The 24,295-nt window shown below is 45.1% G+C and overlaps 1 protein-coding gene across 2 annotated transcripts in view; it reads left to right on the forward strand.

Moving 5' to 3' along the window:
• Positions 1-292: 292 nt before the first annotated feature.
• Positions 293-24,295, forward strand: part of IKZF2 (IKAROS family zinc finger 2) — a 233,089-nt gene continuing 209,086 nt past the window's right edge. For both annotated transcript variants that reach the window (XM_038749742.1, XM_038749743.1), the window contains exons 1-4: positions 293-396; positions 1,774-1,840; positions 3,502-3,550; positions 4,304-4,408. In XM_038749742.1, coding sequence (XP_038605670.1) covers positions 1,838-1,840; positions 3,502-3,550; positions 4,304-4,408 — 157 coding nt within the window. In that variant the 5' untranslated portion in view covers positions 293-396; positions 1,774-1,837. The remainder of the gene's footprint in view (positions 397-1,773; positions 1,841-3,501; positions 3,551-4,303; positions 4,409-24,295) is intronic.

Genomic DNA, 24,295 nt, shown 5'->3' on the forward strand with positions numbered 1-24,295 from the left:
GCGCGCGCCCCCCGCGAGCGAGCGCCCCCGCGCCCCCGGCCCGCGCGGCCGCCCGGGGCGGAATGGCGGGGGGGGGGCGGCGGGGAGCGTGTGTCCGGGGGCTCCGGCGGCGGATCGGTTTCTCGGGGTTTGACCAGCCGGGCCGGCCTCCCCCTGCCCGCCGAAGATGGAGGAAGTCAAAGCGGGAGTCCCCTCGCCCGCCCAGCCCGCCCCGCCGACGACAGCCGCTCCTCCTCCTCCGGCCCCCCTGCCTTAGTGCCCGTGCCCGTGCCCGTGCCGGTGCCCGTGCCGCGGCGCCCCAACACCCATGAGTGTCAGACAGGCAGAAAGCGCAGCCCCTCCCCATAAGCCCAAACAAAAGGGGGATGGGACGGTCGCGCGTCCCGCACCGCCGAGGTAAATCTCCGCCGGGCCTCGGCGTGGGCCGGGACCGCTCTGTCTGCCCTCCCGTCTCGGCCGGGGAAAGGGGAGGAGGGAGGGACGGAAGGAAGCGCGGCTTCCAAGTAAAGTGTCATCCCGGAGCATCCTCGGCACCGGGGCGGCAGGCGGGCAGGCGGGCGGGCGGGGGGGATCCCATGACTTGTTGCGGCCGCCCGGCCGCCCGGCCGCTCCCCAGCCTAGCCCATCTCTTGTCCCGTCCTTCCCCTCGGCCTCCCTTTCCGGGCGCGTCGGCCGGGAGCCCTTTTCGGGCCGACGGGTCCCCTCAAAGGGCGCCCGGGGGACCGGCCGCGAGGCGAGCCCTCGCTCGGCCCGGAGACCACAGATCCGTTTTTCCCTTGTCCGTTTGACGATCTGTCTCGGGGCCGCCGCCGCTGCCGCCGCTGCCGCTGCCCATCGCTGAGTCGGTTCCCCGGGCGGCTGGCATGGATCCCTCGCCGTGGGGGCGGGGGGTGCCTGTTTGTTTGGCCTTCTTTTAACTTGAATTGCGGATGGTCGGATAGCCCCGAATAAATCGCAGCTGTCTAGAGGGAAGGTAATAGCCAGATCCTGGCGGAATTAGATCTATTAAAAAAAAAAAAAAACCTACACCCAACAACTGGCTTGACACGTGTAAAAAGGCAGCGGTTAAATCACTCTGACAGGTCCCAGTACGGGCGAGAGAGGGATGGAATGAAGTTTTGGGTTTTAAAAAAAAAAATCGCCAGGGGCTAAAAACAATCTTGTGTAGTTGGCCTAGGTTTCTCCCTGGGTTTTTCCTGCCTGTTCCTCCTCCTCATCCCCCCCCTGCCCCCCCGCCTCTTTCCCCTTCTTTCTTTCAGTTTTCTCGTCTTTCTCGTCTTCGCTTTTGGTCGATTCTTAAGGAACCGGTGGATCAAGTTTTTTTTTTTTTTTTCCTTCTTTCCCCCCGCTCGTTAATCGCATTGCTGGAGCACCGGCTGACCCCTCTCCCTCCTCTTTCTCCTCTTTCCTGAAAGTACGTGGGGCCATTCCGGACTGACTTTTCCTACTCGCCCATCCCGAAGGGGGGTGGGGAGAGGAGGAGGAGGAGGAGGAGGAAAGAGAAAAGGAGGAGGAGGAGGTGGGAGCTGCTTTTCTCTGTCTGTGTGAGTGTGTGTGTGAGAGTGTGTGTGTGTGTGTGTGTGTGTGTATCTGCGGGCCCTTGGTTTTGTTTATCCTGGGGCCGGGCTGGGCTTCCCACCTGTAAAGCCTTGAACTCTGCAGGATCAGGGAGACAGAGAACAACAAAAAATCCCCCCCAAAACTTTCTCTCTCCCTCTCTCTTCTCCCCCCCTTCTCTCTCCCTCCCCCCCCCCCTTTTTTTTTTACCTTCAGCCCGGCATGGTCATCTCTTCCTAGAGGGGTTGGAAGAAGCTGAGATCTCCAGACAGAGCTGGACATGGTGATGATTTTTTTTTTTAATCAAAGGACAATTTCTTTTGTATCTGCTCTCCGTTCCTCTTTCTTTTCTCTCCTTCCCGGAGAACCGGTTCATCGGTCGGGGAAGACTTTGTTTCCTCTGCCTCCCCTTTGCTTTTGCTGTTTAACGGGGGGGTGGAAGATGTGCGCTTGAAAAAGATTCATTTATAAACGATCCGAGGAAACCTCTCGCCCCAGCCCCTCTTAAAAAAGATGCAAACCAACCTACCAAAAAACAAAACAAAAAAACTTTAGCGCTCACCTTCCCCAAAAGCCGCATGTAATCAGTAATTTGAAAGTTTGATAGCAGCCCAGCAGGTTGAAATGTAAGTGTTATGGACTGGCTGAGTTGGGAATCTGATCTGCTTATACCATGAAAGCAAGAGAAAGAAAAGTTTCTTTTTCTTTTTTTTTAAGGGGGCTAGCTGGGGGGAGGGGGAGACAGAGGAGGGAGAGCTGGGAGGGAGAAGGGAAGTGGTTTTGGAGACAAGTGAAGCTGCCCGTTTTCCAGTAAGTAATGGAGAAATTCCAGGAGCCTGGGCTAAATATACTTGGCGATCGATACAGAAATGGCTCATTGTGAATAATTTAGCTGTTGCTGCAGTTAGAGTTTTGAAACTAAAGGCAAAAAGAACTAAGACCAAAGCGGGGAAAAAAAGAGTGCAATCCTTCTATGGTCATGCCAATGCCTTAAACGTTTCCCTTCAAAGAATACGGTTCTTGTTATTGGTCTTTTGTTGGTGGTGGTTTATATGTGTACGTGTATCTGCATAGATATATTCCATTTATATATATGGAAAAAGTTAGGGTTGTCCACTTGAACCAGTTTTCCCGGAAAAGCAGATTTTGGTCTGTGTAGAAAAACAGACTTTTTGGATGGGGGGGGGGGGGCGGGGGGACGGGAGCCGGAAGGGGGAGTTGGTGAATTTACCAAATCAAGATCTATTAGGCTTGGCGTAGCATCCGTGATCTGGCAGGAAAGTTAGATTACAATGAACAGGTGTTTGCAAAGATCTTGGGGGCAGGCTGAAATGTCGGGACAAGCCAGAGTTGGAAAACGGCAGCAGAGATCCGAGGCGAACTTGAAAATTCAAAGTTGTGTCTCTTTCTATTTTTTTCTTCTTTCTTCTCTCCCCCTTTCTCCCCTCCCCGGCCCCCTCCGTCCCCCTGATTAGAACACGATGAACCAACTTGGAACCGTTGTGAATAGAGCGATCGTTATGCTCTGGAAATCCTCAAAGTGCAGTGGGATGGAGAACTAATAGTCGATTAATAAAATCCCCAACTTTACATCCCTGATAAGTCAGACTTTGACATGACTGAAGGGTGGTTGCCCCCCCACTCCCCCCCCCCCCCATAAAGTTCCCTGAAGCAGGTCAAATCTGATTAAAAGCAGCATTCCAGTTTTGCTGCAACTTATCCGGATGCACACTTCTCTTTCCTAACCTATCTCCAGCACGAATCAGATCATGTGCAGAAAGACTTCAGTGACTTGCAAATGAGCACATATAGTACACGGTAGTATGTTCTTAGGCACGAGTTGCCGGAGAAGTGACTGCTTATAGGGCTTTAACTAAGTTAAGCGTTTAATGGCAAATTCTGAAAGGGATCATTGTTTTGAGGGTTATCCCCTGTGTTTTGCAGCACTGCACTTTGACTATGGAAACAGAGGCAATTGATGGCTACATAACATGTAAGTACTCATTTTCATTAATTTGTTCATTCCCTAATCACAATCACCTTTCCCCTCCCTCTACTGTACTGAGTTCCCGAAGTGCGGTTGTCTCTAACCATCCAGGGCTCCCCAAATCCTGTTCGTACTTGATCTCTTAAGGAGACCAGAAAGGGGATAATGCTGAAACATTCTCAAGGACAAATTAAATAGCTGGAGTCCGGAATACTCGGTTTAAATCGCAATTGTTCTTTGGGGACAGGAAGGAAGATCAGTAGCTTGGCAAAATCTACCTTGGAGTTCCCGGCATTTTCTTTTACAGTTTCCTTTGGTTGTAACCGTATGCGAGTCAGATTACATGTGTCTCTTCTAGGAACTTTGTGGGGAAACAGTACTTACTCTTATCTGTAGCCATAAGAGTTTTTCTGACACTTCCAACTCCAAAGACCCCTGAAGTTGATACTGACTCCTTACCTCCCCTTCCCAGCTCCTCTTTGAAACAGTGGCACAGGGGAACCCAGAAAATGTAAAATTAAAAGTCCAAGGCAGTGATGATCTCTCTGGTCATTTTATTACGTTTTCTCTAAATAATGTCCCGAACCGGACTCTGGGAAGTCGGTACTTGTCTGGACGAATCCACATTGGAAGGGCGTGTGTCTCTGTTAGCTCCCTTACATGCACGTACTCACGAATCAGTGACGTGGAAATGTTTTCATGAAATATTTGGTGTCTTTTGGTTAAACTAAAAAAAACCTTTTAATTTTGTGTAAGCAGGTGACCATGAGCTTTCCCCAGAAAGGGAGCACTCTAACATGGCCATTGACCTCACCTCAAGCACACCCAATGGACAGCATACCTCACCAAGTCACATGACAAGCAGTAAGTCTCTTTTTTATGTGTTTTTTTAAAAGGTTTTTTTTTTTTTAAAACCGTTGCTCCAGTGGCAGATTCGGATGTGCTAGCCTGGTGGGGTCCCCTCGCCCATTACGGTGAAGTTACCGCAATAGGTTTTTCTAACGAAAGAAGAGAATACACAGATATGGTCCTGTTCACGCTAGTATCTTTCGGTAAACAATGAGCCTGCTTACTGGTCTGAATTATCCCCAGGTGCCATTTGCGAGCTGGTGCTTACCTGTACCAGGTAAGAAATTGCTGGGATTTCCCAGAAATTGATTTTTGTCGGTCAGATTTTTAGTGTTAGATGCTATTTTTCTACAAGAGGGTGGGGAACTCCTTATTTCCAAGTGGTTTTCCCGGTTGGAAATGGAAGGTCTGTTTCAGTAGCTTTCTTTCCAGACGATGTGTGAAGGAAGGAATTAGCCTGTTGCCTGACTAGTGTGCGGGGATTTTACTTGGGAGTATTTTCCCCTTGAAAACCCTGAAAATGGACAGTGATGATGGAAAACTGATGGTGCTCATGCAACATTCATTTCTCTAATAAAGTGAAAGAGTTTCGTTTTAGACTGTCGAGGGAGAATCTGAGCAAATGAAGAGGAATCTGTGGGGCTAGCACTGAGAGTCAGGTTTATTTCTTGTTTTTCACGATGGGCCATTCACACACAGATGCAGTAAGCCTTGTATTAGATTATGTAAAAGAGAAGTTTGCACACAGTTCCAGCCCACGACACGTCTTGCTTTTATTAAAAGCATGGGTTGTTTTTCTCTCTACCGTAGTGTTTTATCACTGTGGTTTATCAGCCTATTCTTTTGCTCCAGAGTAATTTGAAATGCTTTGTTTTGCATATGTTTCCAGTATATAACGGCGTGGGTTCTCTCATTAATGTTATTAGAAGTTGTGGATTTGTGCCGAACTATGGAGAAAAGATGCGCTTTCATACTTTCCTAATAACTGAGCAGAAAAAGTTAACTTTTGAAAAGTAGCCTGCTGAATGAAATGCCAGTTTATTCTCTAGTCTCCCCTGGCCCAGAAGGCATGCCTTTCACTTAAAGCTTTCCTATTTCACATAAACCTTGGGATTTTATGAGCCTGTAAATTTGGGAGGAGTTAGGAAGATCCTAATTATATATGTGTATAAGTGATGCAGGAGTATACAGAATGCTCTGGGTGGTAGTTTTATGATAGTTTATTGAAGTTCAGAGGATTTCAATGTTTCCAGTCCTATTGTTTGAGATCTTGGAATGATTTAGGTTATTGTGTTTTAGAAAGATTTATTCCCCCGCCCCGGCTTGTGTTAATGAGGGAGAGTTTGGAGAAAAACTTGCTTACAAGAGCAATTAAAATCTGGAAGTTCAAAAAGTCATCTTATTTACGAATTAGAATGATGAATGTTGTACGTACCCATTTCTCACTGCTAAACTCTTCGCATTTGTTGCCTTTGGTTTTAGTTTTTGGTCAACCGTCTCGTGTGCAGATCCCGGCATGATATATCCCGTACCACCGCTGGCAAAAACATCCTTTACATGTTAGATGTTCCTTTTGCATCCGAATAGTTAAGTTTCTCGTCTACCCCTCCTATCACTTTTGGGTTGCCTTTCCAAAGGTAAAGGTAATTTTAGACCAAAGTTATAGTTGAGAAATGTTCAGCCGGTGGTTTCAGATCGGCAGACAGAATTTGGACAAATATTAGTTGTTCATCAGAGGCTGGCCAGCTAACAGGCTCATCTGTCACTTCTTGGATTTCAGTGTGTCCTGCTTAATGTCAGTGCAGTATTATTTTTGAAAGCTGTGAATTTGATTTCATTCCTGCCTGTGCCTAGTAAGAACAGGCAGTTTACCTGCTTATTTTAAGTAAATAGTGCATGGACCTGACATGATCGTTTGAGCAAACTTAAGCTGTGCTTTTGAAACAATCCACTTCTCGCCCAACAGCGGCAAAGTTATGTGCTTGGTAAGGATTTTTTTTTCTTTATTAGCCTGTGGCGATTCCATGTTTTTGGCTAGCCCACTCATGTTGTTGGTTTCTATTCCCGAAGGGTTGTAGGTTAAATATTTTGGCTCTTACTTCAGAGACGTCTGTTGCATCCTCTTCGAGGTCTCTATTTACAGCATTTGGGTGTGAGATGGAAAAATAGCTATTTTCCTTCTGTATCAGAGATAAAGAAAATCAGGGGATTTTTGATGGCCAAAGGGAACGGAAGCAGTGAGGACCCTGATATTCTCTGGTTTCCCTAGGACTCGCTACTCCTCGGGATTTGACTTGTGACCAAAAAGAAAAACTGATTTGTCTTGTTTCTCAGCCACCAGAATCCGTTTGTAGTGTGGGACTGAGAGGCCCCCGGTAATTATGCCATTTGAATTTACTAATTGTATTTTTGAGAGAATTGCGTAAAATGACTTTCGGAAATGTCATTGTCATTTTTAAGAACCCATCGATAAAATCAAATTCAGTAGTTTAATATGAAAACGGAGTTATTTCACGGAAAACCTTGGGTCGTAGAAATCGCTGCGCTAACAGTCATTTGGAACTGAAATGTAGGGGAAAGAGAAGTGGTTGAACAATGAATTCCAGTGGTTTCAAGAATGAGGGACTGTCCGTGCACAAATCATTCTTGTCAGTCAAAAAAAAAAGATCAAGCACAGGAAATATTCCAACTTATTGTGGCCTTGGAAAAGGATCCAGCTTTACCATAAGGTTACAGTGGTTTGCTTTGCTGATTCGGTGACTCGTTTGGGTAAGACGAAAGTTATCGCCACAACTTGCTGTCAGCTGTGCTGTAAAAAATAACTAAAATAATGACAGTAGCTGCCATTATTTGACATTGCCAGAGCAAACCCAACTGACTTGGGGAGAAGTAACTGCCACAGTAGCTGACAGGTCTCAATGGTGTTTAAAAAGTCCAGATTCAGAGGGAAAGGCCATCCAAAATTAATCAATACCGGGCTCGATAGTCCATAAATAATGGCTTTTACATTTCAAATGAGGTATTCTCAAATCTCTGTTTAAAAAATAGTAATAATCTTTTGTGAGATGAGAAACGCTTTGATAAGAAGATGGGCATCTTTGCCTGAGATCATTAGTGGATAGAGCGAATGTGCTGACAATCTTCCGTGTCAGAGATGACAGTCTGTGTCTTGATGGCTACTGGAAATACATAGTGTTAAGTGATTTTAAAAATAGTATCTAGCAGTTAGAATCTGAGACAGGCAAGTCGGACAGAACGCTATAAAAATAATCCGTATTATATTTCTGCCCATCAGAGGAGACCGCTTTTCATTTCACCCCATTTCTGGGTGAAATTTCTGCTCAGACCTGTCCAAGTGGCTTCAGTTCCCATCTCTGAATGCCCCAGTAGCCCCACAGACCTCTGCCCCTCACCATTTTTCTGCCGTCCCGCACACACAGAATTAATCTTCATTTTCTTCTTCCTATCCCCCACGAAATGGGTCTCTGAGTCAAACTTCCTTAAGTCAGAATTCAATGGTGTGAAAGTAAATGATGACACGGCAAACTTAGGAACCATCCTGGTTCTATTACTTTGAAACCTTTACGTGGCTAAGCCACCCCACCGAGATGATCTATCACGCTGCTGTGGAACGATGTGGCTTGTCCGGAATTGGGACAAGTAGTAATTCTAGTTTTACAAGCACTGACCAGTAATCAGGTCAGTGAATCTGAGTACACTTATTATGATTAGCCTTTTACATTTATGGGGCCCTTTTTACATCGTTAAGGGGCTCTGCCCTGGTGGATTGATTCATTTTTGCCCACGGTTACTTGACGAGACAGGGCGTATCTCCGCCCCCACGTTACAGATGGGGTGACCAGGGCCTGAAACCCGAAACCCCCCTCTCGGTGGGATTGTGTGGATCAGGACATCCAGCTTCACCGACTCTTTTCGTGTCCGTCAGAGAGCTGAGCCATGTTGTCTCTCGGCATACGACGTTGTTACCTCAAATTACTTCCGGTATCAAATGCTTCTGCATTGTCTTAGTGACAAAAACATTATTATTTCGTGTCTGAGGGTGTTATAATGAGGATGGAGTGTTTTTATCAGATAATCCCGTTCGGTACTTGGTATCCTGGGAATTTTGGAGTCTTTGGGGACTCACCTACCCTCTGAGGTTTCCTTGCAGAGCCGGGCTTGGCTCTTGTCCCTGGTTGGATTTCTGCGGGCGCATCCTGTTAAACACATGCATAGATAAATTGACTTGAGGGCTGTGAAAGCATACGCTCTCCTTTCTGATCTTTTGGAACTTACACTTTGTTCATGTTCAGGCACAGGGTGGAGATAATATTTAGGATCAGGCTTTCATTTTTTTTTTTTTAGTACCAATTCCCCTTTCCGTCAAGCTGTTGAAGAAAACATTTTCCAGGTTCTTCTCTGCACCTTCACAGGCTGTATCAGATTTGCCGGAAGGAAGGGAATGTTTTGGGCTCTTCATGTTCTTGAGGCTCTCTTTCTTCCTTTAGTCCTCAGCCATACTCACAGAGATTTACCATTTTAGAGGAGCAAATACCAAAGTAGAGAGGGAAGCAGTGTGGGTGAGAGTAGCAGTGTGGCCTAGTGGAAAGAGTACCCTATTAGGAGACGTAGGATCTGGGTTCTAATCGTGGCCCTGCCGCTTTGTCTGTTTGTTGGGTGACCTTGGGCAAGTCACTTAACTTCTCTGTGGCTCAGTTATCTCATCTGTAATTGGGGGATTAAGACTGTGATCCCCGTATGGGACAGGGACTGTGTCCAACCTACTTACCTTGTGTCTACCCCAGTGCTTAATACAAAGCCTGGCGCATAGTAAGTGTTTAACAAATACCATTTTTAAAAAAGTAGGCTTCTACATTTAGTGCTCTGAAGAGAGGAGTCTGGTTGGATGCTCTGACTACCCCGATTTATTTTTCCATAATTTTAGCTAAATGATGTTGCTTACTTGTAATCTTCCTGAAACAATCTTGAATACGTTACATTGTATCTGGCAGAAAATGTTTCTTGAGGGCCCACATTTTGGGAGAATGCAGTTTGGTGGAGTGGGTAGCTATGATCCTTGCCCTCAAGGAGTTTACAGTCTTATAAGCAAGCAATATTTTATCATCTGTTTGCACATTTGAGTAACAAAAACAATATTCGTGTACAAGAATGGTAGCGAACAAGCCAACAAACTAACTCAGGGAAGGTCGGTCCCAAAAGTTGTTTTCATTCTAATGCTAGGTGAAAGATCAAAAAGTATTAGACTGAATGAGAAGCTGCATGGCCTACTGGATAGCGCATGCACCTGAGAGTCAGAAGGCCCTGGCTTCTAATTCCGCCTCCATTTGTCTGCCGTGTGACCCGGGGCAAGTCACGTCACTCCTCTGTGCCTCAGTTACCTCATCTGTAAAACGGAGATGAAGACTGAGAGTCCCATGTGGGCAGGGACTGTTTTCAACTTGATTAACTTGTATCTATCCTAGGATTTAGTACAGTGCCTGCCGCAAATGCCATTTAAAAAACAAACAAAAAAACCCAACCAAACAAAAAAAAATCACAACTGAATTGAATTTAGCACTTTTCCCCGTAAGATCGCTTCCTCTAGTGGTTCTCCTGGTTAACGGCTGTTGCCCAGAGGCTCCCTGACATTACTTTCAACGCCATCTGGACTGGACTGCAGAACCTACCTAGGCGATCTTTCTGTGGGACAGTGGGGTGAAAGGACAAAGCCTCCACCCCCGATCTTCTCTATAAATAGGCACTTGTGCCCGACATCTGGTTTGGCAGGAGGTAGAGGAAGGGGCGGAGGTAGGCCCGGAGATCTGTGGCTTCTAAACCATTTGTCTGCCTGGGGGCAGTTCTTGGTAAAATTAAAGGTAATCCGTTGTATTTAGTGAATGCTTACCATGGGCAGTGTACTGAAGTAAGCACTTGGGAGAGTACAGCACAGCAGAGTTGGCAGACACTTTTCCTGCCCACAAGGAGCTAGCAGTCGAGAGGGGAAGATAGACATTAAAACAAATTAGGGGTATGTACATAAGTGCTGGGGGAATGAGGGTGGGGTGAATATCAAGTGCTTTCAGGGTACAGATCTAAGTGCATAGGTGACACAGAAGAGAGAAGGGAATTGGAGAAATGAGGGCTTTGTCGGGGAAAGGCCTCTTGGAGGAGATGTTATTCTAATAAGGCTTTAAAGGTGAGCGTGGCATTCTGGCATACATAATAATAATAATAATCATGATAGCATTTATTAAGCGCTTAGTATGTGCAAAGCACTATTCTAAGTTCTGGGAAGGTTACAAGGTGATCAGGTTGTCCCATGGGGGCTCACAGTCTTAATCCCCATTTTACAGATGAGGTAACTGAGGCACAGAGAAGTTAAGTGACTTGCCCAAAGACACACAGCTGACAAGTAGCAGTGCTGGGATCAGAACCCACAGCCTCTGACTCCGAAGCCCGTGTTCTTTCCACTGAGCCATGCCGCTTAGCTACATGGAGGCTGAGGGCAAGAGACCGGTAGTGAGATAGCCAAGATTGGGGCAAAATGAAGGAATGAAGTGTGCAGGCTGGGTTGTAATAGGAAATTAGGAGATGAGTAATGATCATAATACAGTTGTGGTATTCGTTCAACACTTACTGTGTTCCAAGCACTGTACTAAACACTGGCAGATACAAGAGAATCAGCTCAGACACAGCCCCACATGGGACTCACAGTCTAAGTAGATGGGAGATCAAGTATTGAATCCCTGTTTTACAGATGAGGAAACCAAGGCAGAGAGAATCGAAGTAACTTGCCCAAGGTCATGTAACAGGAAAGTGGCAGAGCACTAGATTGTCATCCAAGGTTCGATTTGGCCTGGGCAGATTCCAGACCAAAAAAAAAAAAAAAAAATAGTCTTTTGAAAAGCACAGACATAATCATTTTTGACTAACTTCTCTCTACCAGCATCTATTATGGATGGGGATAGGTGGGTTTGGCAGCAGAACTCATGGAATCCCAGAGCCCAGAAGAAAGGAGAATGTGTGAATTCTTTTTTCCTGTGTCCTGAAGAGGAGCCACCCCTGTTACCGTATGGCCAAAACAACTGTGCTTATTGGTCATTTTGTACTTTTGTCTCTGGATCAAAGACATGGAACTTGTCCCACATCAATAACTTGAGACTCACAATTTGCTTTGAAGGAAAATAGGGATATTTAAGTTATTTTCCTCAACACAAGGAAGTGACAAGTTCTTGTGGGAATGAATAGGGCGAGTTAACAATTTAGGGTCATAGAATGAGGAAAAATGTTCTCTTAAGCCTGTAAGGGAGTTTACTAAGTGTGATTTAAATCAGCGTTACAGATGTTTAAGAGAGTGACCCAGGTCTTTTTATGTGTGTCCTTTGTCAAAGACATCACGATTAACGGAAATTTTGGCGGGGATTTGTGGGGGGAGGGGAGAGAAAGATAAAGGAGATTCTCATAAAAACATACATGTACCAAGGTCCAAATTAGTGCTTTCTGGGATAGCACCATCCAGATTCTGAGCTTGTTTGACTGGACAGTGCTTACAAGGATGGGTGATAGAGATTCAATGCTAGTTGTGTTTGATAATCTGTTTTTGTCTAATATATGTTCCTAATTTAGCTGAAACCAAGTGATATCGACTAAGTCATTAGTTGTAGACACTTTCCAGTGGGTTAGAGTTATACCTTGCACTTAAGTAGAAAGTCATTTCAAAATATGTGACAGTGCCTTCTTGAATTGCATTTTGGTTGTGCGTTCATCTTTTTCACTGCATTTGAAATGAGTTTTTTTCCAATTTTATTTGAAGTTTTTTCTCCTCATCTGGTCAGCTATACGATTTTTTTTCCAGTTGAACTTTCAGATACAGATACGTAGATTTTCAGATACGGATATGTAGCTTCCTTCCAACTCACTTTGCTCTAGAATGTCCTTTCGGGCTGTTCTCAGAAACCCTAATCATTTCTTTGGTCAATTGACTAGTTTTAAAGAAAACTAGTCTTGATTTAACCTCGCAGAACTTTAAAAGTAGTAAGTTCTGTTGCGATGATGATCTAATTCAATCGCTAGAATGCTCAGCGGGTAGTCTCAACTCTGTGTCTGTGCCTGCCTCTATGCAAACCAGTAGGGAAAGGTACCCTGGCTACATGTGGGTCAATACTTCCACAGTTGCTGGCCCAGACCTTGATTCTGTTCTGGGGAGCTTCTTTGGGAAGCCAGGTGTGAACATTTCTTGCATAAATACCACCTAAGTTTTGAAGCTGCTTGCAACCCAGACGTGGTGTTCTCTTTATTTATTATTATTATAATTTTTTTTTACCATTATTCAATGTCATCTTTTGGGCTCAAATCACCTAAGGGTGAAAATGAGACATTTAATTAAGACAAAAACAGTATCAGCAAATCATGTCTTAAAATAACAATTAAAAAAATGCCAATTAAATAAAAATGAAAACCTGTGTGCCTAGTGGGAAGCCATGGCCTGGACCTGGAAGTTAAAGGATCTGGGTTCTAAACCTGGCTCTACCATTTTCCTGCTGCGAAACCATGGTCAAGTCATGTAACTTCTCTGTGCCTCAGTTTCCTAATGCGCAAAATCAATCAATCAATCAATCAATCAATCAATCGTATTTATTGAGCGCTTACTATGTGCAGAGCACTGTACTAAGTGCTTGGGAAGTACAAATTGGCAACACATAGAGACAGTCCCTACCCAACAGTGGGCTCACAGTCTAAAAGGGGGAGACAGAGAACAGAACCAAACATACAAACAAAATAAAATAAATAGGATAGAAATATACAAGTAAAATAAATAAATAAATAAATAAATAGAGAATAAATATGTACAACCATATATACATATATACAGGTGCTGTGGGGAAGGGAAGGAGGTAAGATGGGGGGATGGAGAGGGGGACGAGGGGGAGAGGAGGGAAGGGGCTCAGTCTGGGAAGGCCTCCTGGAGGAGGTGAGCTCTCAGCAGGGCCTTGAAGGGAGGAAGAGAGCTAGCTTGGCGGAGGGGCAGAGGGAGGGCATTCCAGGCCCGGGGGATGACATGGGCCGGGGGTCGACGGCGGGACAGGCGAGAACGAGGTACAGTGAGGAGATTAGCGGTGGAGGAGCGGAGGTTGCGGGCTGGGCAGTAGAAGGAGAGAAGGGAGGTGAGGTAGGAGGGGGCGAGGTGATGGAGAGCCTTGAAGCCCAGGGTGAGGAGTTTCTGCCTGATGCGCAGATTGATTGGTAGCCACTGGAGATTTTTGAGGAGGGGAGTAATATGCCCAGAGCGTTTCTGGACAAAGATAATCCGGGCAGCAGCATGAAGTATGGATTGAAGTGGAGAGAGACACGAGGATGGGAGATCAGAGAGAAGGCTGATGCAGTAGTCCAGACGGGATAGGATGAGAGCTTGAATGAGCAGGGTAGCAGTTTGGATGGAGAGGAAAGGGCGGATCTTGGCAATGTTGCGGAGCTGAGACCGGCAGGTTTTGGTGACGCCTTGGATGTGAGGGGTGAATGAGAGAGCGGAGTCGAGGATGACACCAAGGTTGCGGGCTTGTGAGACGGGAAGGATGGTAGTGCCGTCAACAGAGATGGGAAAGTCAGGGAGAGGACAAGGTTTGGGAGGGAAGACAAGGAGCTCAGTCTTCGACATGTTGAGCTTTAGGTGGCGGGCGGACATCCAGATGGAGATGTCCTGAAGGCAGGAGGAGATGCGAGCCCGGAGGGAGGGGGAGAGAGCAGGGGCAGAGATGTAGATCTGGGTGTCATCAGCGTAGAGATGATAGTTGAAGCCGTGGGAGCGAATGAGGTCACCAAGGGAGTGAGTGTAGATTGAGAACAGAAGGGGACCAAGCACTGAACCTTGGGGAACCCCCACAGTAAGGGGATGGGAGGGGGAGGAGGAGCCTGCAAAAGAGACTGAGAAAGAACGACCGGAGAGATAAGAGGTGAACCAGGAGAGGACGGAGTCTGTGAAGCCAAGGTCAGATAGCGTGTTGAGGAGAAGGGGGTGGTCCACAGTGTCAAAGGCAGCGGAGAGGTCGTGGAGGATTAGGACAGATTAGGGCAAAATGGGGATTTAGTACCCATTCTCCCTCCGACTTCGTCTGCGAGCTCCACGTGGGGCAGGGATGAGTTCCAACTTGTTTATCTTGTAGCTACCCTACAAGATAACACTGAAACACAGTTATTATTATTTGACTGATATCCTGAAGTTAAGCCCATTTGGAGTGCTGCCGAACTGGGGGTCAGAGACAAACCTTTCTGAAACAAGAGCCCTCAGCGGATTTTAGGTGGAAGAAATTAGTAGAAATGCCTCACGTGGCCCTCAGAGTTGAGGGGGTGTGTGGAGGTTAAATAATCCCAAAGTAGGTCAGTGCCAGGACCTTGAATTGCATTTGGAAGCAGGTGGGCACCTAGAACAGAGTGCCAAACCCTGATGAAAAGTGCTACCGGTGCCTTTTGCCTTCACCCCACAGCACCTAAATATATATATCTCTAAATCATTTATATTAATGTCTGTCTCCTCCTCTAGACTGCTAACTTGCATCCAGGGAACTGTGTCTACCAACTCTGTTGTATTGTACTTTTTGAAGCACTTAGTACAGTGCTTCACACACACGTAGCTCTCGATAAATGTCACTGGTTTATTCTGCCACCAGTGAGCAGTTAAATTCCTCAATGCGGTCCCAGCTGAAAAACAACTAGCTGCGTTTCACAGCTGGCTCTTGAGGAGGAATTGTAGACATCTATCTTACAGGTTGTGGAAAAGTGAGTGACGAATGCCATATATGTTTTGGAGAGGAGGATGGATTACAGTACCCATGTCAGATGGTAGTGTGAAAGCAGGTGTATGGTAGCGTATGTCCTTCAACAATCTACTGGACATGGATTTACCAGAAGTCTTCAAGATAATACCTAAAACATTGTGTTTTAGATTTGTGTTTGTAGAGCCAGCTTTATAACCACTCACCTGAATCTACCACTGGTCAAAATTACTTGTTAACTTGTGCACTCCAGATACTTTGAGATTGATATTTTGATGCTTTGATATTCACCCCCTCTTCTCATTCCTGAAGCACTTATGCAGATAACAGTCAATCATTCATTGGTGTTTATTTGAGCCCTTACTCTGTGCGGAGCACCCTACTAAGTGCTTGGGAGAGAGAGTATGCTGCAACAACGTTGGTAGACCCAGTTTCCTGACCATATTGCTTCACCTATGTGTAATTCATCGTAACATATGCCTCCCCCACTAGATTGTAAGTTCCTGGAGGGCGTGGATCATGTCTTCCACATCTGTTGTACTCCTCTAGGCACTTAATATGGTGCTCTGAACCCGGTAAGCGCTCAGTAAGTACCACTGATTGATTTGATAGCTATTTTGAGGTATGTTCTGCTCAATTAATGTGTGCCTAGAGGTCTGTAGTTTGGGACATTGTAGTCATTGCTTTGTTATGACAGTGGAAACCATTGTTTCCTTCTTCCTCTTAATGAGCCAGCCACCTCTGCTTCTAGGCAAAATGATCCTCCTCTATTGCTGGAAGATGCTAGTAATGCTACCTATGTTCTATTTTCTCTTGGAACAATTTCATGTAGAGTACTGGCTTTCACAAACCCAGTCTTTTTCCCCGACTCTATATGGCCTATTGCATATAATGCAGGAGTAAGAAAAAGGTTATTTATATTGAAAATATATTTAACTTGCGATCTAATTCCATTTGAAGTTAATTTTAAAATATTGACTAGGTTTAAAACGATTCTATCTTTAAAATATTAACTTCAAATGTAGAATTGTTTCAAGATTACAATGGCTGAAGTCTGCAAAATAAAGGGAATACTGTCACTAAGAAGTAGGTAAGCTCACACAGTAAGTGCTTAATAAATACTACTGCTCACACACATTGTTTACTATTACTGCTACGAGTACTCATGCTAATCTTAAATTATAGAACAAGAACCTGGGAGTCAGAATGGCCTGGGTTCTAATCCCGGCTTCGCCACTTGTCTGCTGTGTGACTCCAGGCAAATTACTGAACTTTCTCTCGGTCAGTTACCTTATCTGTAAAATGAGGATTAAGAACTTGAGCCCCAAGTGGTCCATGGACTGTGTTCAAATTGATGAGTTTGTATCTAGTCCAGCACTTAGAACAGTGCCTGGTACATAGTAAGCTCTTTAACAAATACCATTAGAAAAAAAAATCGGAATCTTCAAATATCCAGTAGGTGCTAGGTCCCTGGGATGTCAGATTAGTGAGGTTAGGCGGCATTGTTTTAGTATTTAAAATAAAACAATTGACTTTGCTAATAGTCTCCGAGGGGACAACTTAGTTATGTTATAAAGTGAAACGAAGTTGTAGAATATGCTTTGTTTATCTAGAACATCTCCTCAGAACGTGCATTCAGAATGTGGTAGAATACTAACGTCTTGCTTTTCTATACAAAGAAGGATCATCTTTGCTGACTAATACCGCAGTAGTTTGGGCTTGCTTACCTTAAACAAATTCTTGCTCAGGGCTTTTGAGATAAGTTCATTTTCTTTTAGTTGTCTAATCATTTTGACCATTCTGGTGCCTCAGAAGTGCTATAACAATAATAATAATAATAATAATAACAGGGGTTTTTGTTAGGTGCTTACTGTGTGCCAGGCACTGTACCAAGCACTTGGGGGATACAAGAAATTTGTGTTGGACACAGTTCCCACATGGGGCTCACAGTCTTAATCCCCATTTTACAGTTGAGGTAAAGGAGGCATGGAGAAGTTAAGTGACTTGCCCAAGGTCACACAGCAGACAAGTGATGGAGCTGGAATTAGAACCCAGGTCCTTCTGACTCACAGGCACTTGCTCTATCCACCAGGCCACCCGCACTGCTTTGATGATTTTCCACCCATACCGCTTAGTACAGTGCTCTGCAAAGCATGGGTGATGCTGATGATCCCACGTCAGTATCATTTTTTTTTTTTTTTACTCTTTAAGGGTCATTTCTCTAGGCTGCCATACCTAGGCATAACCTCAGAGCGGCAGAGCCCCAGTATGCTTAACTTCAGAATAGCAGCATGGCCGAGTGGAAAGAGAACAGGAGGCCTGGGTGTCAGAGAAACTGTGTTCTAATCTTGCCTTTGCCACTTTTCTGCTGTATGACTCTGGGCAAGTCACTTCACTTCTCTATGCCTCTGTTTCCTCATCTGTAACCTGGGGATTATGACTGTGACTCCTATGTCAAACAGGGACTGTGTTCATCCTGATTAGCTTGTATCAACTCCAATGCTTATTACAGTGTTTGACAGTTAATAAGTACTTCAAACATAACAGAATTATTAATATGGCCCCAAGGCCGCACTCTTTGCATTGATTGTTCACTGACTTAGCAGGTTACCCTGAAATGTAAACATTTCTGTGATGCAGAAATGAACAAAAATTAATCCAAATCTCTAGTAGACTTTGCTGTAAGAAAAGAAATACGAAAGGATGAGTCTGTCTTGTCCTAAGCTGTTTTTTGAACAAAATACGTGGCGATGGCAGTGTCTGTCTAAACTATGAAATTAGAAACCTGATGACTGTCTGAGTCTAGCTCTTTAAAAGTTCCGGAACAAATTTTTCTCTGTATAGTTCTGTTAGAGTTCTCTGCTATAGTTCTATTACAGAAAGCCCATTTATATGTCAGAACGCTGTCATTTATTTAGCTTTTTATGGTACTTGTTAAGCACTTACTATGTCAGGCACCATACTAAGTTCTGGAGTAGACAAAAGGTAATCAGGTTGGACAGAGTCCCTGTCCCATATGGGGCCTCACAGTCTTAAATCCAGTTTTCCAGATGAGGTAACTGAGGCACGGAGAAGTGAAGTACCTTGCTGAAGGTCATACAGCGGGCAAGTGGCAGAGACAGGATTAGAACCCAGGACCTTCCGACGCCTAGGCCTGTGTTATATCACCAGGCCATACTGCTTCTCTTTAGCTTGAGAAAAAGACTATTTGGCCTGAAAGTAAAGTTTTTAGTCATTTCTTCATTAAGGCCTGGAATGGTGTTTTCGGGTATGAAGATGCTGCTGCCAATGAAATTTTGTTCCAGTGGGTCTCTGAGAGAAAGTCCCTAGACCATTTTTTCCATGAAGGTGTAGAAGACCTGAGTCTGAGGCACTATTCCATTACTTGAAGGACATCAATCAATCAATCAATCGTATTTATTGAGCGCTTACTATGTGCAGAGCACTGTACTAAGCGCTTGGGAAGTACAAATTGGCATCACATAGAGACAGTCCCTACCCAACAGTGGGCTCACAGTCTAAATGGGGGAGACAGAGAACAGAACCAAACATACCAACAAAATAAAATAAATAGGATAGAAATGTACAAGTAAAATAAATAAATAAATAGAGTAATAAATATGTACAACCATATATACATATATACAGGTGCTGTGGGGAAGGGAAGGAGGTAAGACGGGGGATGGAGAGGGGGACGAGGGGGAGAGGAAAGAAGGGGCTCAGTCTGGGAAGGCCTCCTGGAGGAGGTGAGCTCTCAGCAGGGCCTTGAAGGGAGGAAGAGAGCTAGCTTGGCGGATGGGCAGAGGGAGGGCATTCCAGGCCCGGGGGATGACGTGGGCCGGGGGTCGATGGCGGGACAGGCGAGAGCGAGGTACGGTGAGGAGATTAGCGGTGGAGGAGCGGAGGGTGCGGGCTGGGCAGTAGAAGGAGAGAAGGGAGGTGAGGTAGGAGGGGGCGAGGTGATGGAAAGCCTTGAAGCCCAGGGTGAGGAGTTTCTGCCTGATGCGCAGATTGATCGGTAGCCATTGGAGGTTTTTGAGGAGGGGAGTAATATGTCCAGAGCGTTTCTGGACAAAGATAATCCGGGCAGCAGCATGAAGTATGGATTGAAGTGGAGAGAGACACGAGGATGGGAGATCAGAGAGAAGGCTAGTGCAGTAGTCCAGACGGGATAGGATGAGAGCTTGAATGAGCAGGGTAGCGGTTTGGATGGAGAGGAAAGGGCGGATCTTGGCAATGTTGCGGAGCTGAGACCGGCAGGTTTTGGTGACGGCTTGGATGTGAGGACATGTGTTTGCGATGTTGTCATAATGGTGATGGTTTGAACTGAATCATCCATGCTCTCTGCCATGCGTCCCATGCCCAGCAGGACGCACGGCAAGACTGGGCCGAAAGGATGTTGGTTGCAACCTGTGTTCGTAGAGCAGTATATGTCTGAAACCACAGAAGTGCAGGCTCCACTCTGATTAAGAAACTACCAATTCAAGCAACATACCCTATTCGCCCTCCCAACTGCATTGCTTATTACGTTGGGTCTGTACCCTGTAAGTATTTTGATACTTACTCCAACCCCAGCCCCACGGCACTTACGTCTTGTCGTGTGCTGTTGAGTCATCTCTGACCCATAGCGACTTCATGGACACATCTCTCCCAGAGCACCCCGCCCTCCATCTGCATTCGTTCTGGTGGTGTATCCACAGAATTTTCTTGGTAAAAATATGGAAGTTGTTTACCATTGCCGTCTTCCTCGCAGTAAACTTGAGTCTCTGCCCTTGTCTCTCTTCCATGTCGCTGTTGCCCAGCATAGGTGAGTTTTGACTTGTAGCCGATTGCCTTCCACTCGCTAGCCACTGCCCAAGCTAGGATGGAATGGGTAGGCCCCTGCTTGACTCTCCCTCCCGTAGTCGAGACTGGAAGAGTCCTGGAAAGTTTTCAGGTGTGATCCTGAGAGGGCAGCATTTATGTACATATCTGTAATATATACATATCTGTAATTTATTTACATTAATGTCTGTCTCCCCCTCTAGGCTGTAAGCTCATTGTGAGCAGGGAATTTGTCTGTTATATTGTTCTTTCCCAAACGCTTAGTCAGTGCTCTGCACACAGTAAGCACTCAATAAATGTGATTGACTGACTGACTGACATCTACATATCCTTATATTTTGCAGATTCAGGACTTTGTTGTAATGTCTGTCTCCCCCTCTATGCTGTAAGCTCCTTTATGGGCAGGATCATGTCCACCAACTCTATTGCATTGTACTCTCCCAAGCGCTTAGTCCAGTGCTCTGCGCTCAACAAGTGGTTGATTGATATCCAGAAAGAGAGTGACATTCTAAAAGTAAGAAAAAATATCTATTATTTTCCAGATTTAATTTGAAATCAACCAATATGATGTTGCAGTTCATGTTGGTGGAAAATCATATTCTTCTTGGCCAGCATGAGTCATTCATGATAAAGCTCAGAGGACAGCGTAATGCAAAGTAATATCTATGCTGTCCCAATCCTACTTAGCTCTGTTTTGACCAGGTGAATTTGGATTGGAATCTACTACTAATAATAATGATGGCATTTGTTAAGCAGTGCAGAGCACTGCTGTAAGCGCTGAGGGGGGATACCAGGTGGTCAAGTTGTCCAACGTGGGGTTTACAGTCTTAATCTCCGTTTTACAGATGAGGTAACTGAGGCTCAGAGAAGTTAAGTGACTTGCCCAAGGTCACACAGCAGTCGTGGCAGAGCCGGCATTTGAACTCATGACCTCTGACTCCAAAGCCCATTCTCTTTCCACTGAGCCACGCTGCTTCTCTGATCAATACTACTTTATCAATCAAGTGTATTTGTTGAGAATTTACCAGGTGCAGAGCACTGTACTAAGTGCGTAGGAGAGTACAATATAATAGAGTTGGTAGTTACATTTCCTGTTAATAATCTCTTCTATTTTTATATTTGTTAAGTGCTTGTTATGTGCCCTGGAAACAAACTATGTGGGTAGATTCAAGTCAGTAAATTTGAATACAGCCCAGGTCCCACATGGGACTCACAGTCTTAATTCTCATTTTACAGATGAGGTAACAGGCCCATAGAAGTGAAGTGACTTGCCTAGGGTCACCTAGCAATAAGTGGTGGAGCTGGGGTTAGTATCCATTAGACCATGCTGCTTTTCATGCCCATGATCTCTCAGTTGATGCTGATGATGGTGATGCAGAAATAGAAATTCGGCAAAGCTTCCCAAAGAGCATTTAACTAAATGTTTATAAATGAAAAGCACCCACAGCGTACATTGCAATTTATATCAGTGCGTTTCATCTTTACTTTTCTTTTTCTGTTTGTGGTGAATAGGGAATGTGTCTCTTCATTGTTATATTGTACTCTCCCAAGCACTTGGTACAGTACTCTGCACACAGTAAGGGCTCAATAAATACGATTAACTGACTCACTGACTAGTAGTGCTTTGTCCACTGAGGCCTTCCAGTGAGAGAGTGAAAAATGAATAGGCCCAAAATGGAGAAGGAAAGAAAAACAAACATTTTCAGGGGCATAAGGAACCGTAAGAGTAAAAGACTCTTTATATGGAAGAGGCCTAACAGTATTCTAAATTAAACACCTAAAGAGATAGATTTTTTTCATCTTGCCGTAGTAAAGCAAATACTAGAGTGCTTCATCTAAATGGTTTCAGGGCAAGTTTCAGGGCAAGCACTAATTTTACAGTACTTCCCAATGAAATATGAATGTTGGGAGGCTCTATATGTTGCCAACTTGTACTTCCCAAGCGCTTAGTACAGTGCTCTGCACACAGTAAGTGCTCAATAAATACGATTGAATGAATGATTAGTATTTTTAGATGTACATGTAAGGAATCGAAGTTTAGAACAACACTGGGGTGAACATTATCATCATTTTGGTAGTTAAGTGCTTACTGTATGTCAAGTATTGTTTTAGTCCCCTGGGTAAGTATACATACGTTAATCAGATTGGACATAGTGCCTGTCCCACATGGAGCTCAGAGTTCTAAGTAGGAGGGTGAATGGGTAACCCCCATTTTGCAGTTGAGGAAACTGAGGTACAGAGAAGTTCAGTGACTTGCCCAAGATCACACAGCAAGGAGTTGGCAGAGCCAGGATTAGAACTCAGGTGCTCTGACACCCAGGCCCAAGGTCTTTGCATTAGGCCATGCTGTTTCTCCCAGGCCATGCTGCTTCTTACAGGAGAATAAATTGTGTAGGTTTGTGGACACAAACTGAAATAAAAGATGAACATAGTTGGTGTGAATCACGGCTTTCCATCTGTTGTGCCCTGTTGTTTTGAATTATGGAATCATAGGGGTTTTTGGACAAAATACCTGCTCTGGATGTATTTATTCAGCAGTCTTAGACTCTGAGCTTTACCGATGAGAAAAGCGTGTTTTCTAATTAATTTGACCTGAAAGGAAATCCAGTATTTCATATAAGGATTCTGATGATCAACTAAACTGATAATGAAGCTTAATTCATTGTGTAACCATCCTCCAAATCCTCACGCAAATGTGTTGAGAGTCCAGAGGGTCCTAGCATTGAACAGAGCATTTTGGGCTCCAGGAAGCAGCATAGCTTAGTGGAAAGTGCAAGGGTTAGGGAGTCAGAGGACCTGGATTCTAATCCCAGTTCTGCCAATTGCCTGCTCCGAGACCTTGGGCAAGTCAATCAACTACTCTGTGCGTCTGTTTCCTCAACTGTAAAGTAGGGATCCTCATTCCTACTTAGACTGTGAGCCCTGTGTGGGACAGGGACTGTGTCCATTCCAAATAACCTGTATCTACTCCAGCACTTAGAACAGCACGTGACACATACAAAGTGCTTAACAAATACTGTATTTAAAAAAAAATTCATAACAGGGTCCCATTCATTCATTCATTCAATCGTATTTATTGAGTGCTTACTGTGTGCAGAGCACTGGACTAAGCACTTGGGAAGTACAAGTTGGCAACATCTAGAGACGGTCCCTACCCAACAGCGGGCTCACAGTCTAGAAGGGGGAGACAGAGAACAAAACAAAACGTATTTATAAAATAAAATAAATAGAATAAATATGTACAAATAAAATAGAGTAATAATAGAGTAATAAATAGAGTAATATAAATAGAGTAACAATAAATAGAGTAATAATAACAATAAGGACAGTGCTTTGCACATAGTAAGCGCTTAACAAATACCATCATTATTGGTGGTAGTAGTAGTAGCATGTACTGCACGCCTCCCGTGAGCGGAAGTGTACTGAACCCCCGCTCCCCCCCCATCCCCCACTTGGGTCACGAACTCGGTGTTGATCTGTGACAAGGTGGGGGCCACGACCTTCTTGGGCTGCGGCGGGGCGGCCATGGCGGGGGCCCCAGGACGGACCGAGGACTGACGGACGGACCGACGGATGGACCGACGGACTGACCGATGGACCGCTGACCCCTGATCTCCGCCGCCGCCACGGAAGTGGAAAGCTGTGGGCCGAGAGAGGCGCTGACAAGAGGCACCAAGTCCCTCAGAAACACGGGTGCAACTTTCTGATCGAGACGCAAGTTTGTCAGGACCGGAGCCCCCCAAGGGGACGTCACCACGTTTTTTTCTACCGTTTCTAGTTTGTCACTGCGAGGAACAGCCAGAGAAAGCAGTGTGGCTCAGTGGAGAGAGCACGGACTTGGGAGTCAGAGCTCACGGGTTCAAGTCCCGGCTCTGCCACTTGTCAGCTGGGTGACTTTGGGCAAGTCACTTCACTTCTCTGGGCCTCAGTTACCTCATCTGGAAAATGGGGATTAAGACTGTGAGCCCCATGTGGGACAACCTGATTACCTTGACACCCCCCCCACCCCCACCCCCCGCCAGTCCCAGAGCTGTGATCAGCAAATTGTTAAGGAATTAGAAGAATTTCTTTGGATTTTTTGTTGGTACATGAAAATGTCCCTTGATGATGACAGAAAGACAACAAATTCAACATGTAATCTTAGATTCTTCATAAGTATTTGTGAAGTTACAATAACACCCCAACTGGTTCTGGAATCTCACCTCTTTGTCAGAAAGAGGTGGTTTATTTGACACTTGCCCTGCTCCCAGTTTTTTACTGCTGGTAACTCTTAGAAGGCTTGGGTTCCTCTCTCTGCGTGGCCACAGGG

The sequence above is a fragment of the Tachyglossus aculeatus genome, chromosome 7, assembly GCF_015852505.1.
Source record: "Tachyglossus aculeatus isolate mTacAcu1 chromosome 7, mTacAcu1.pri, whole genome shotgun sequence".
NCBI classification, from domain to species: Eukaryota; Metazoa; Chordata; class Mammalia; order Monotremata; family Tachyglossidae; genus Tachyglossus; species Tachyglossus aculeatus.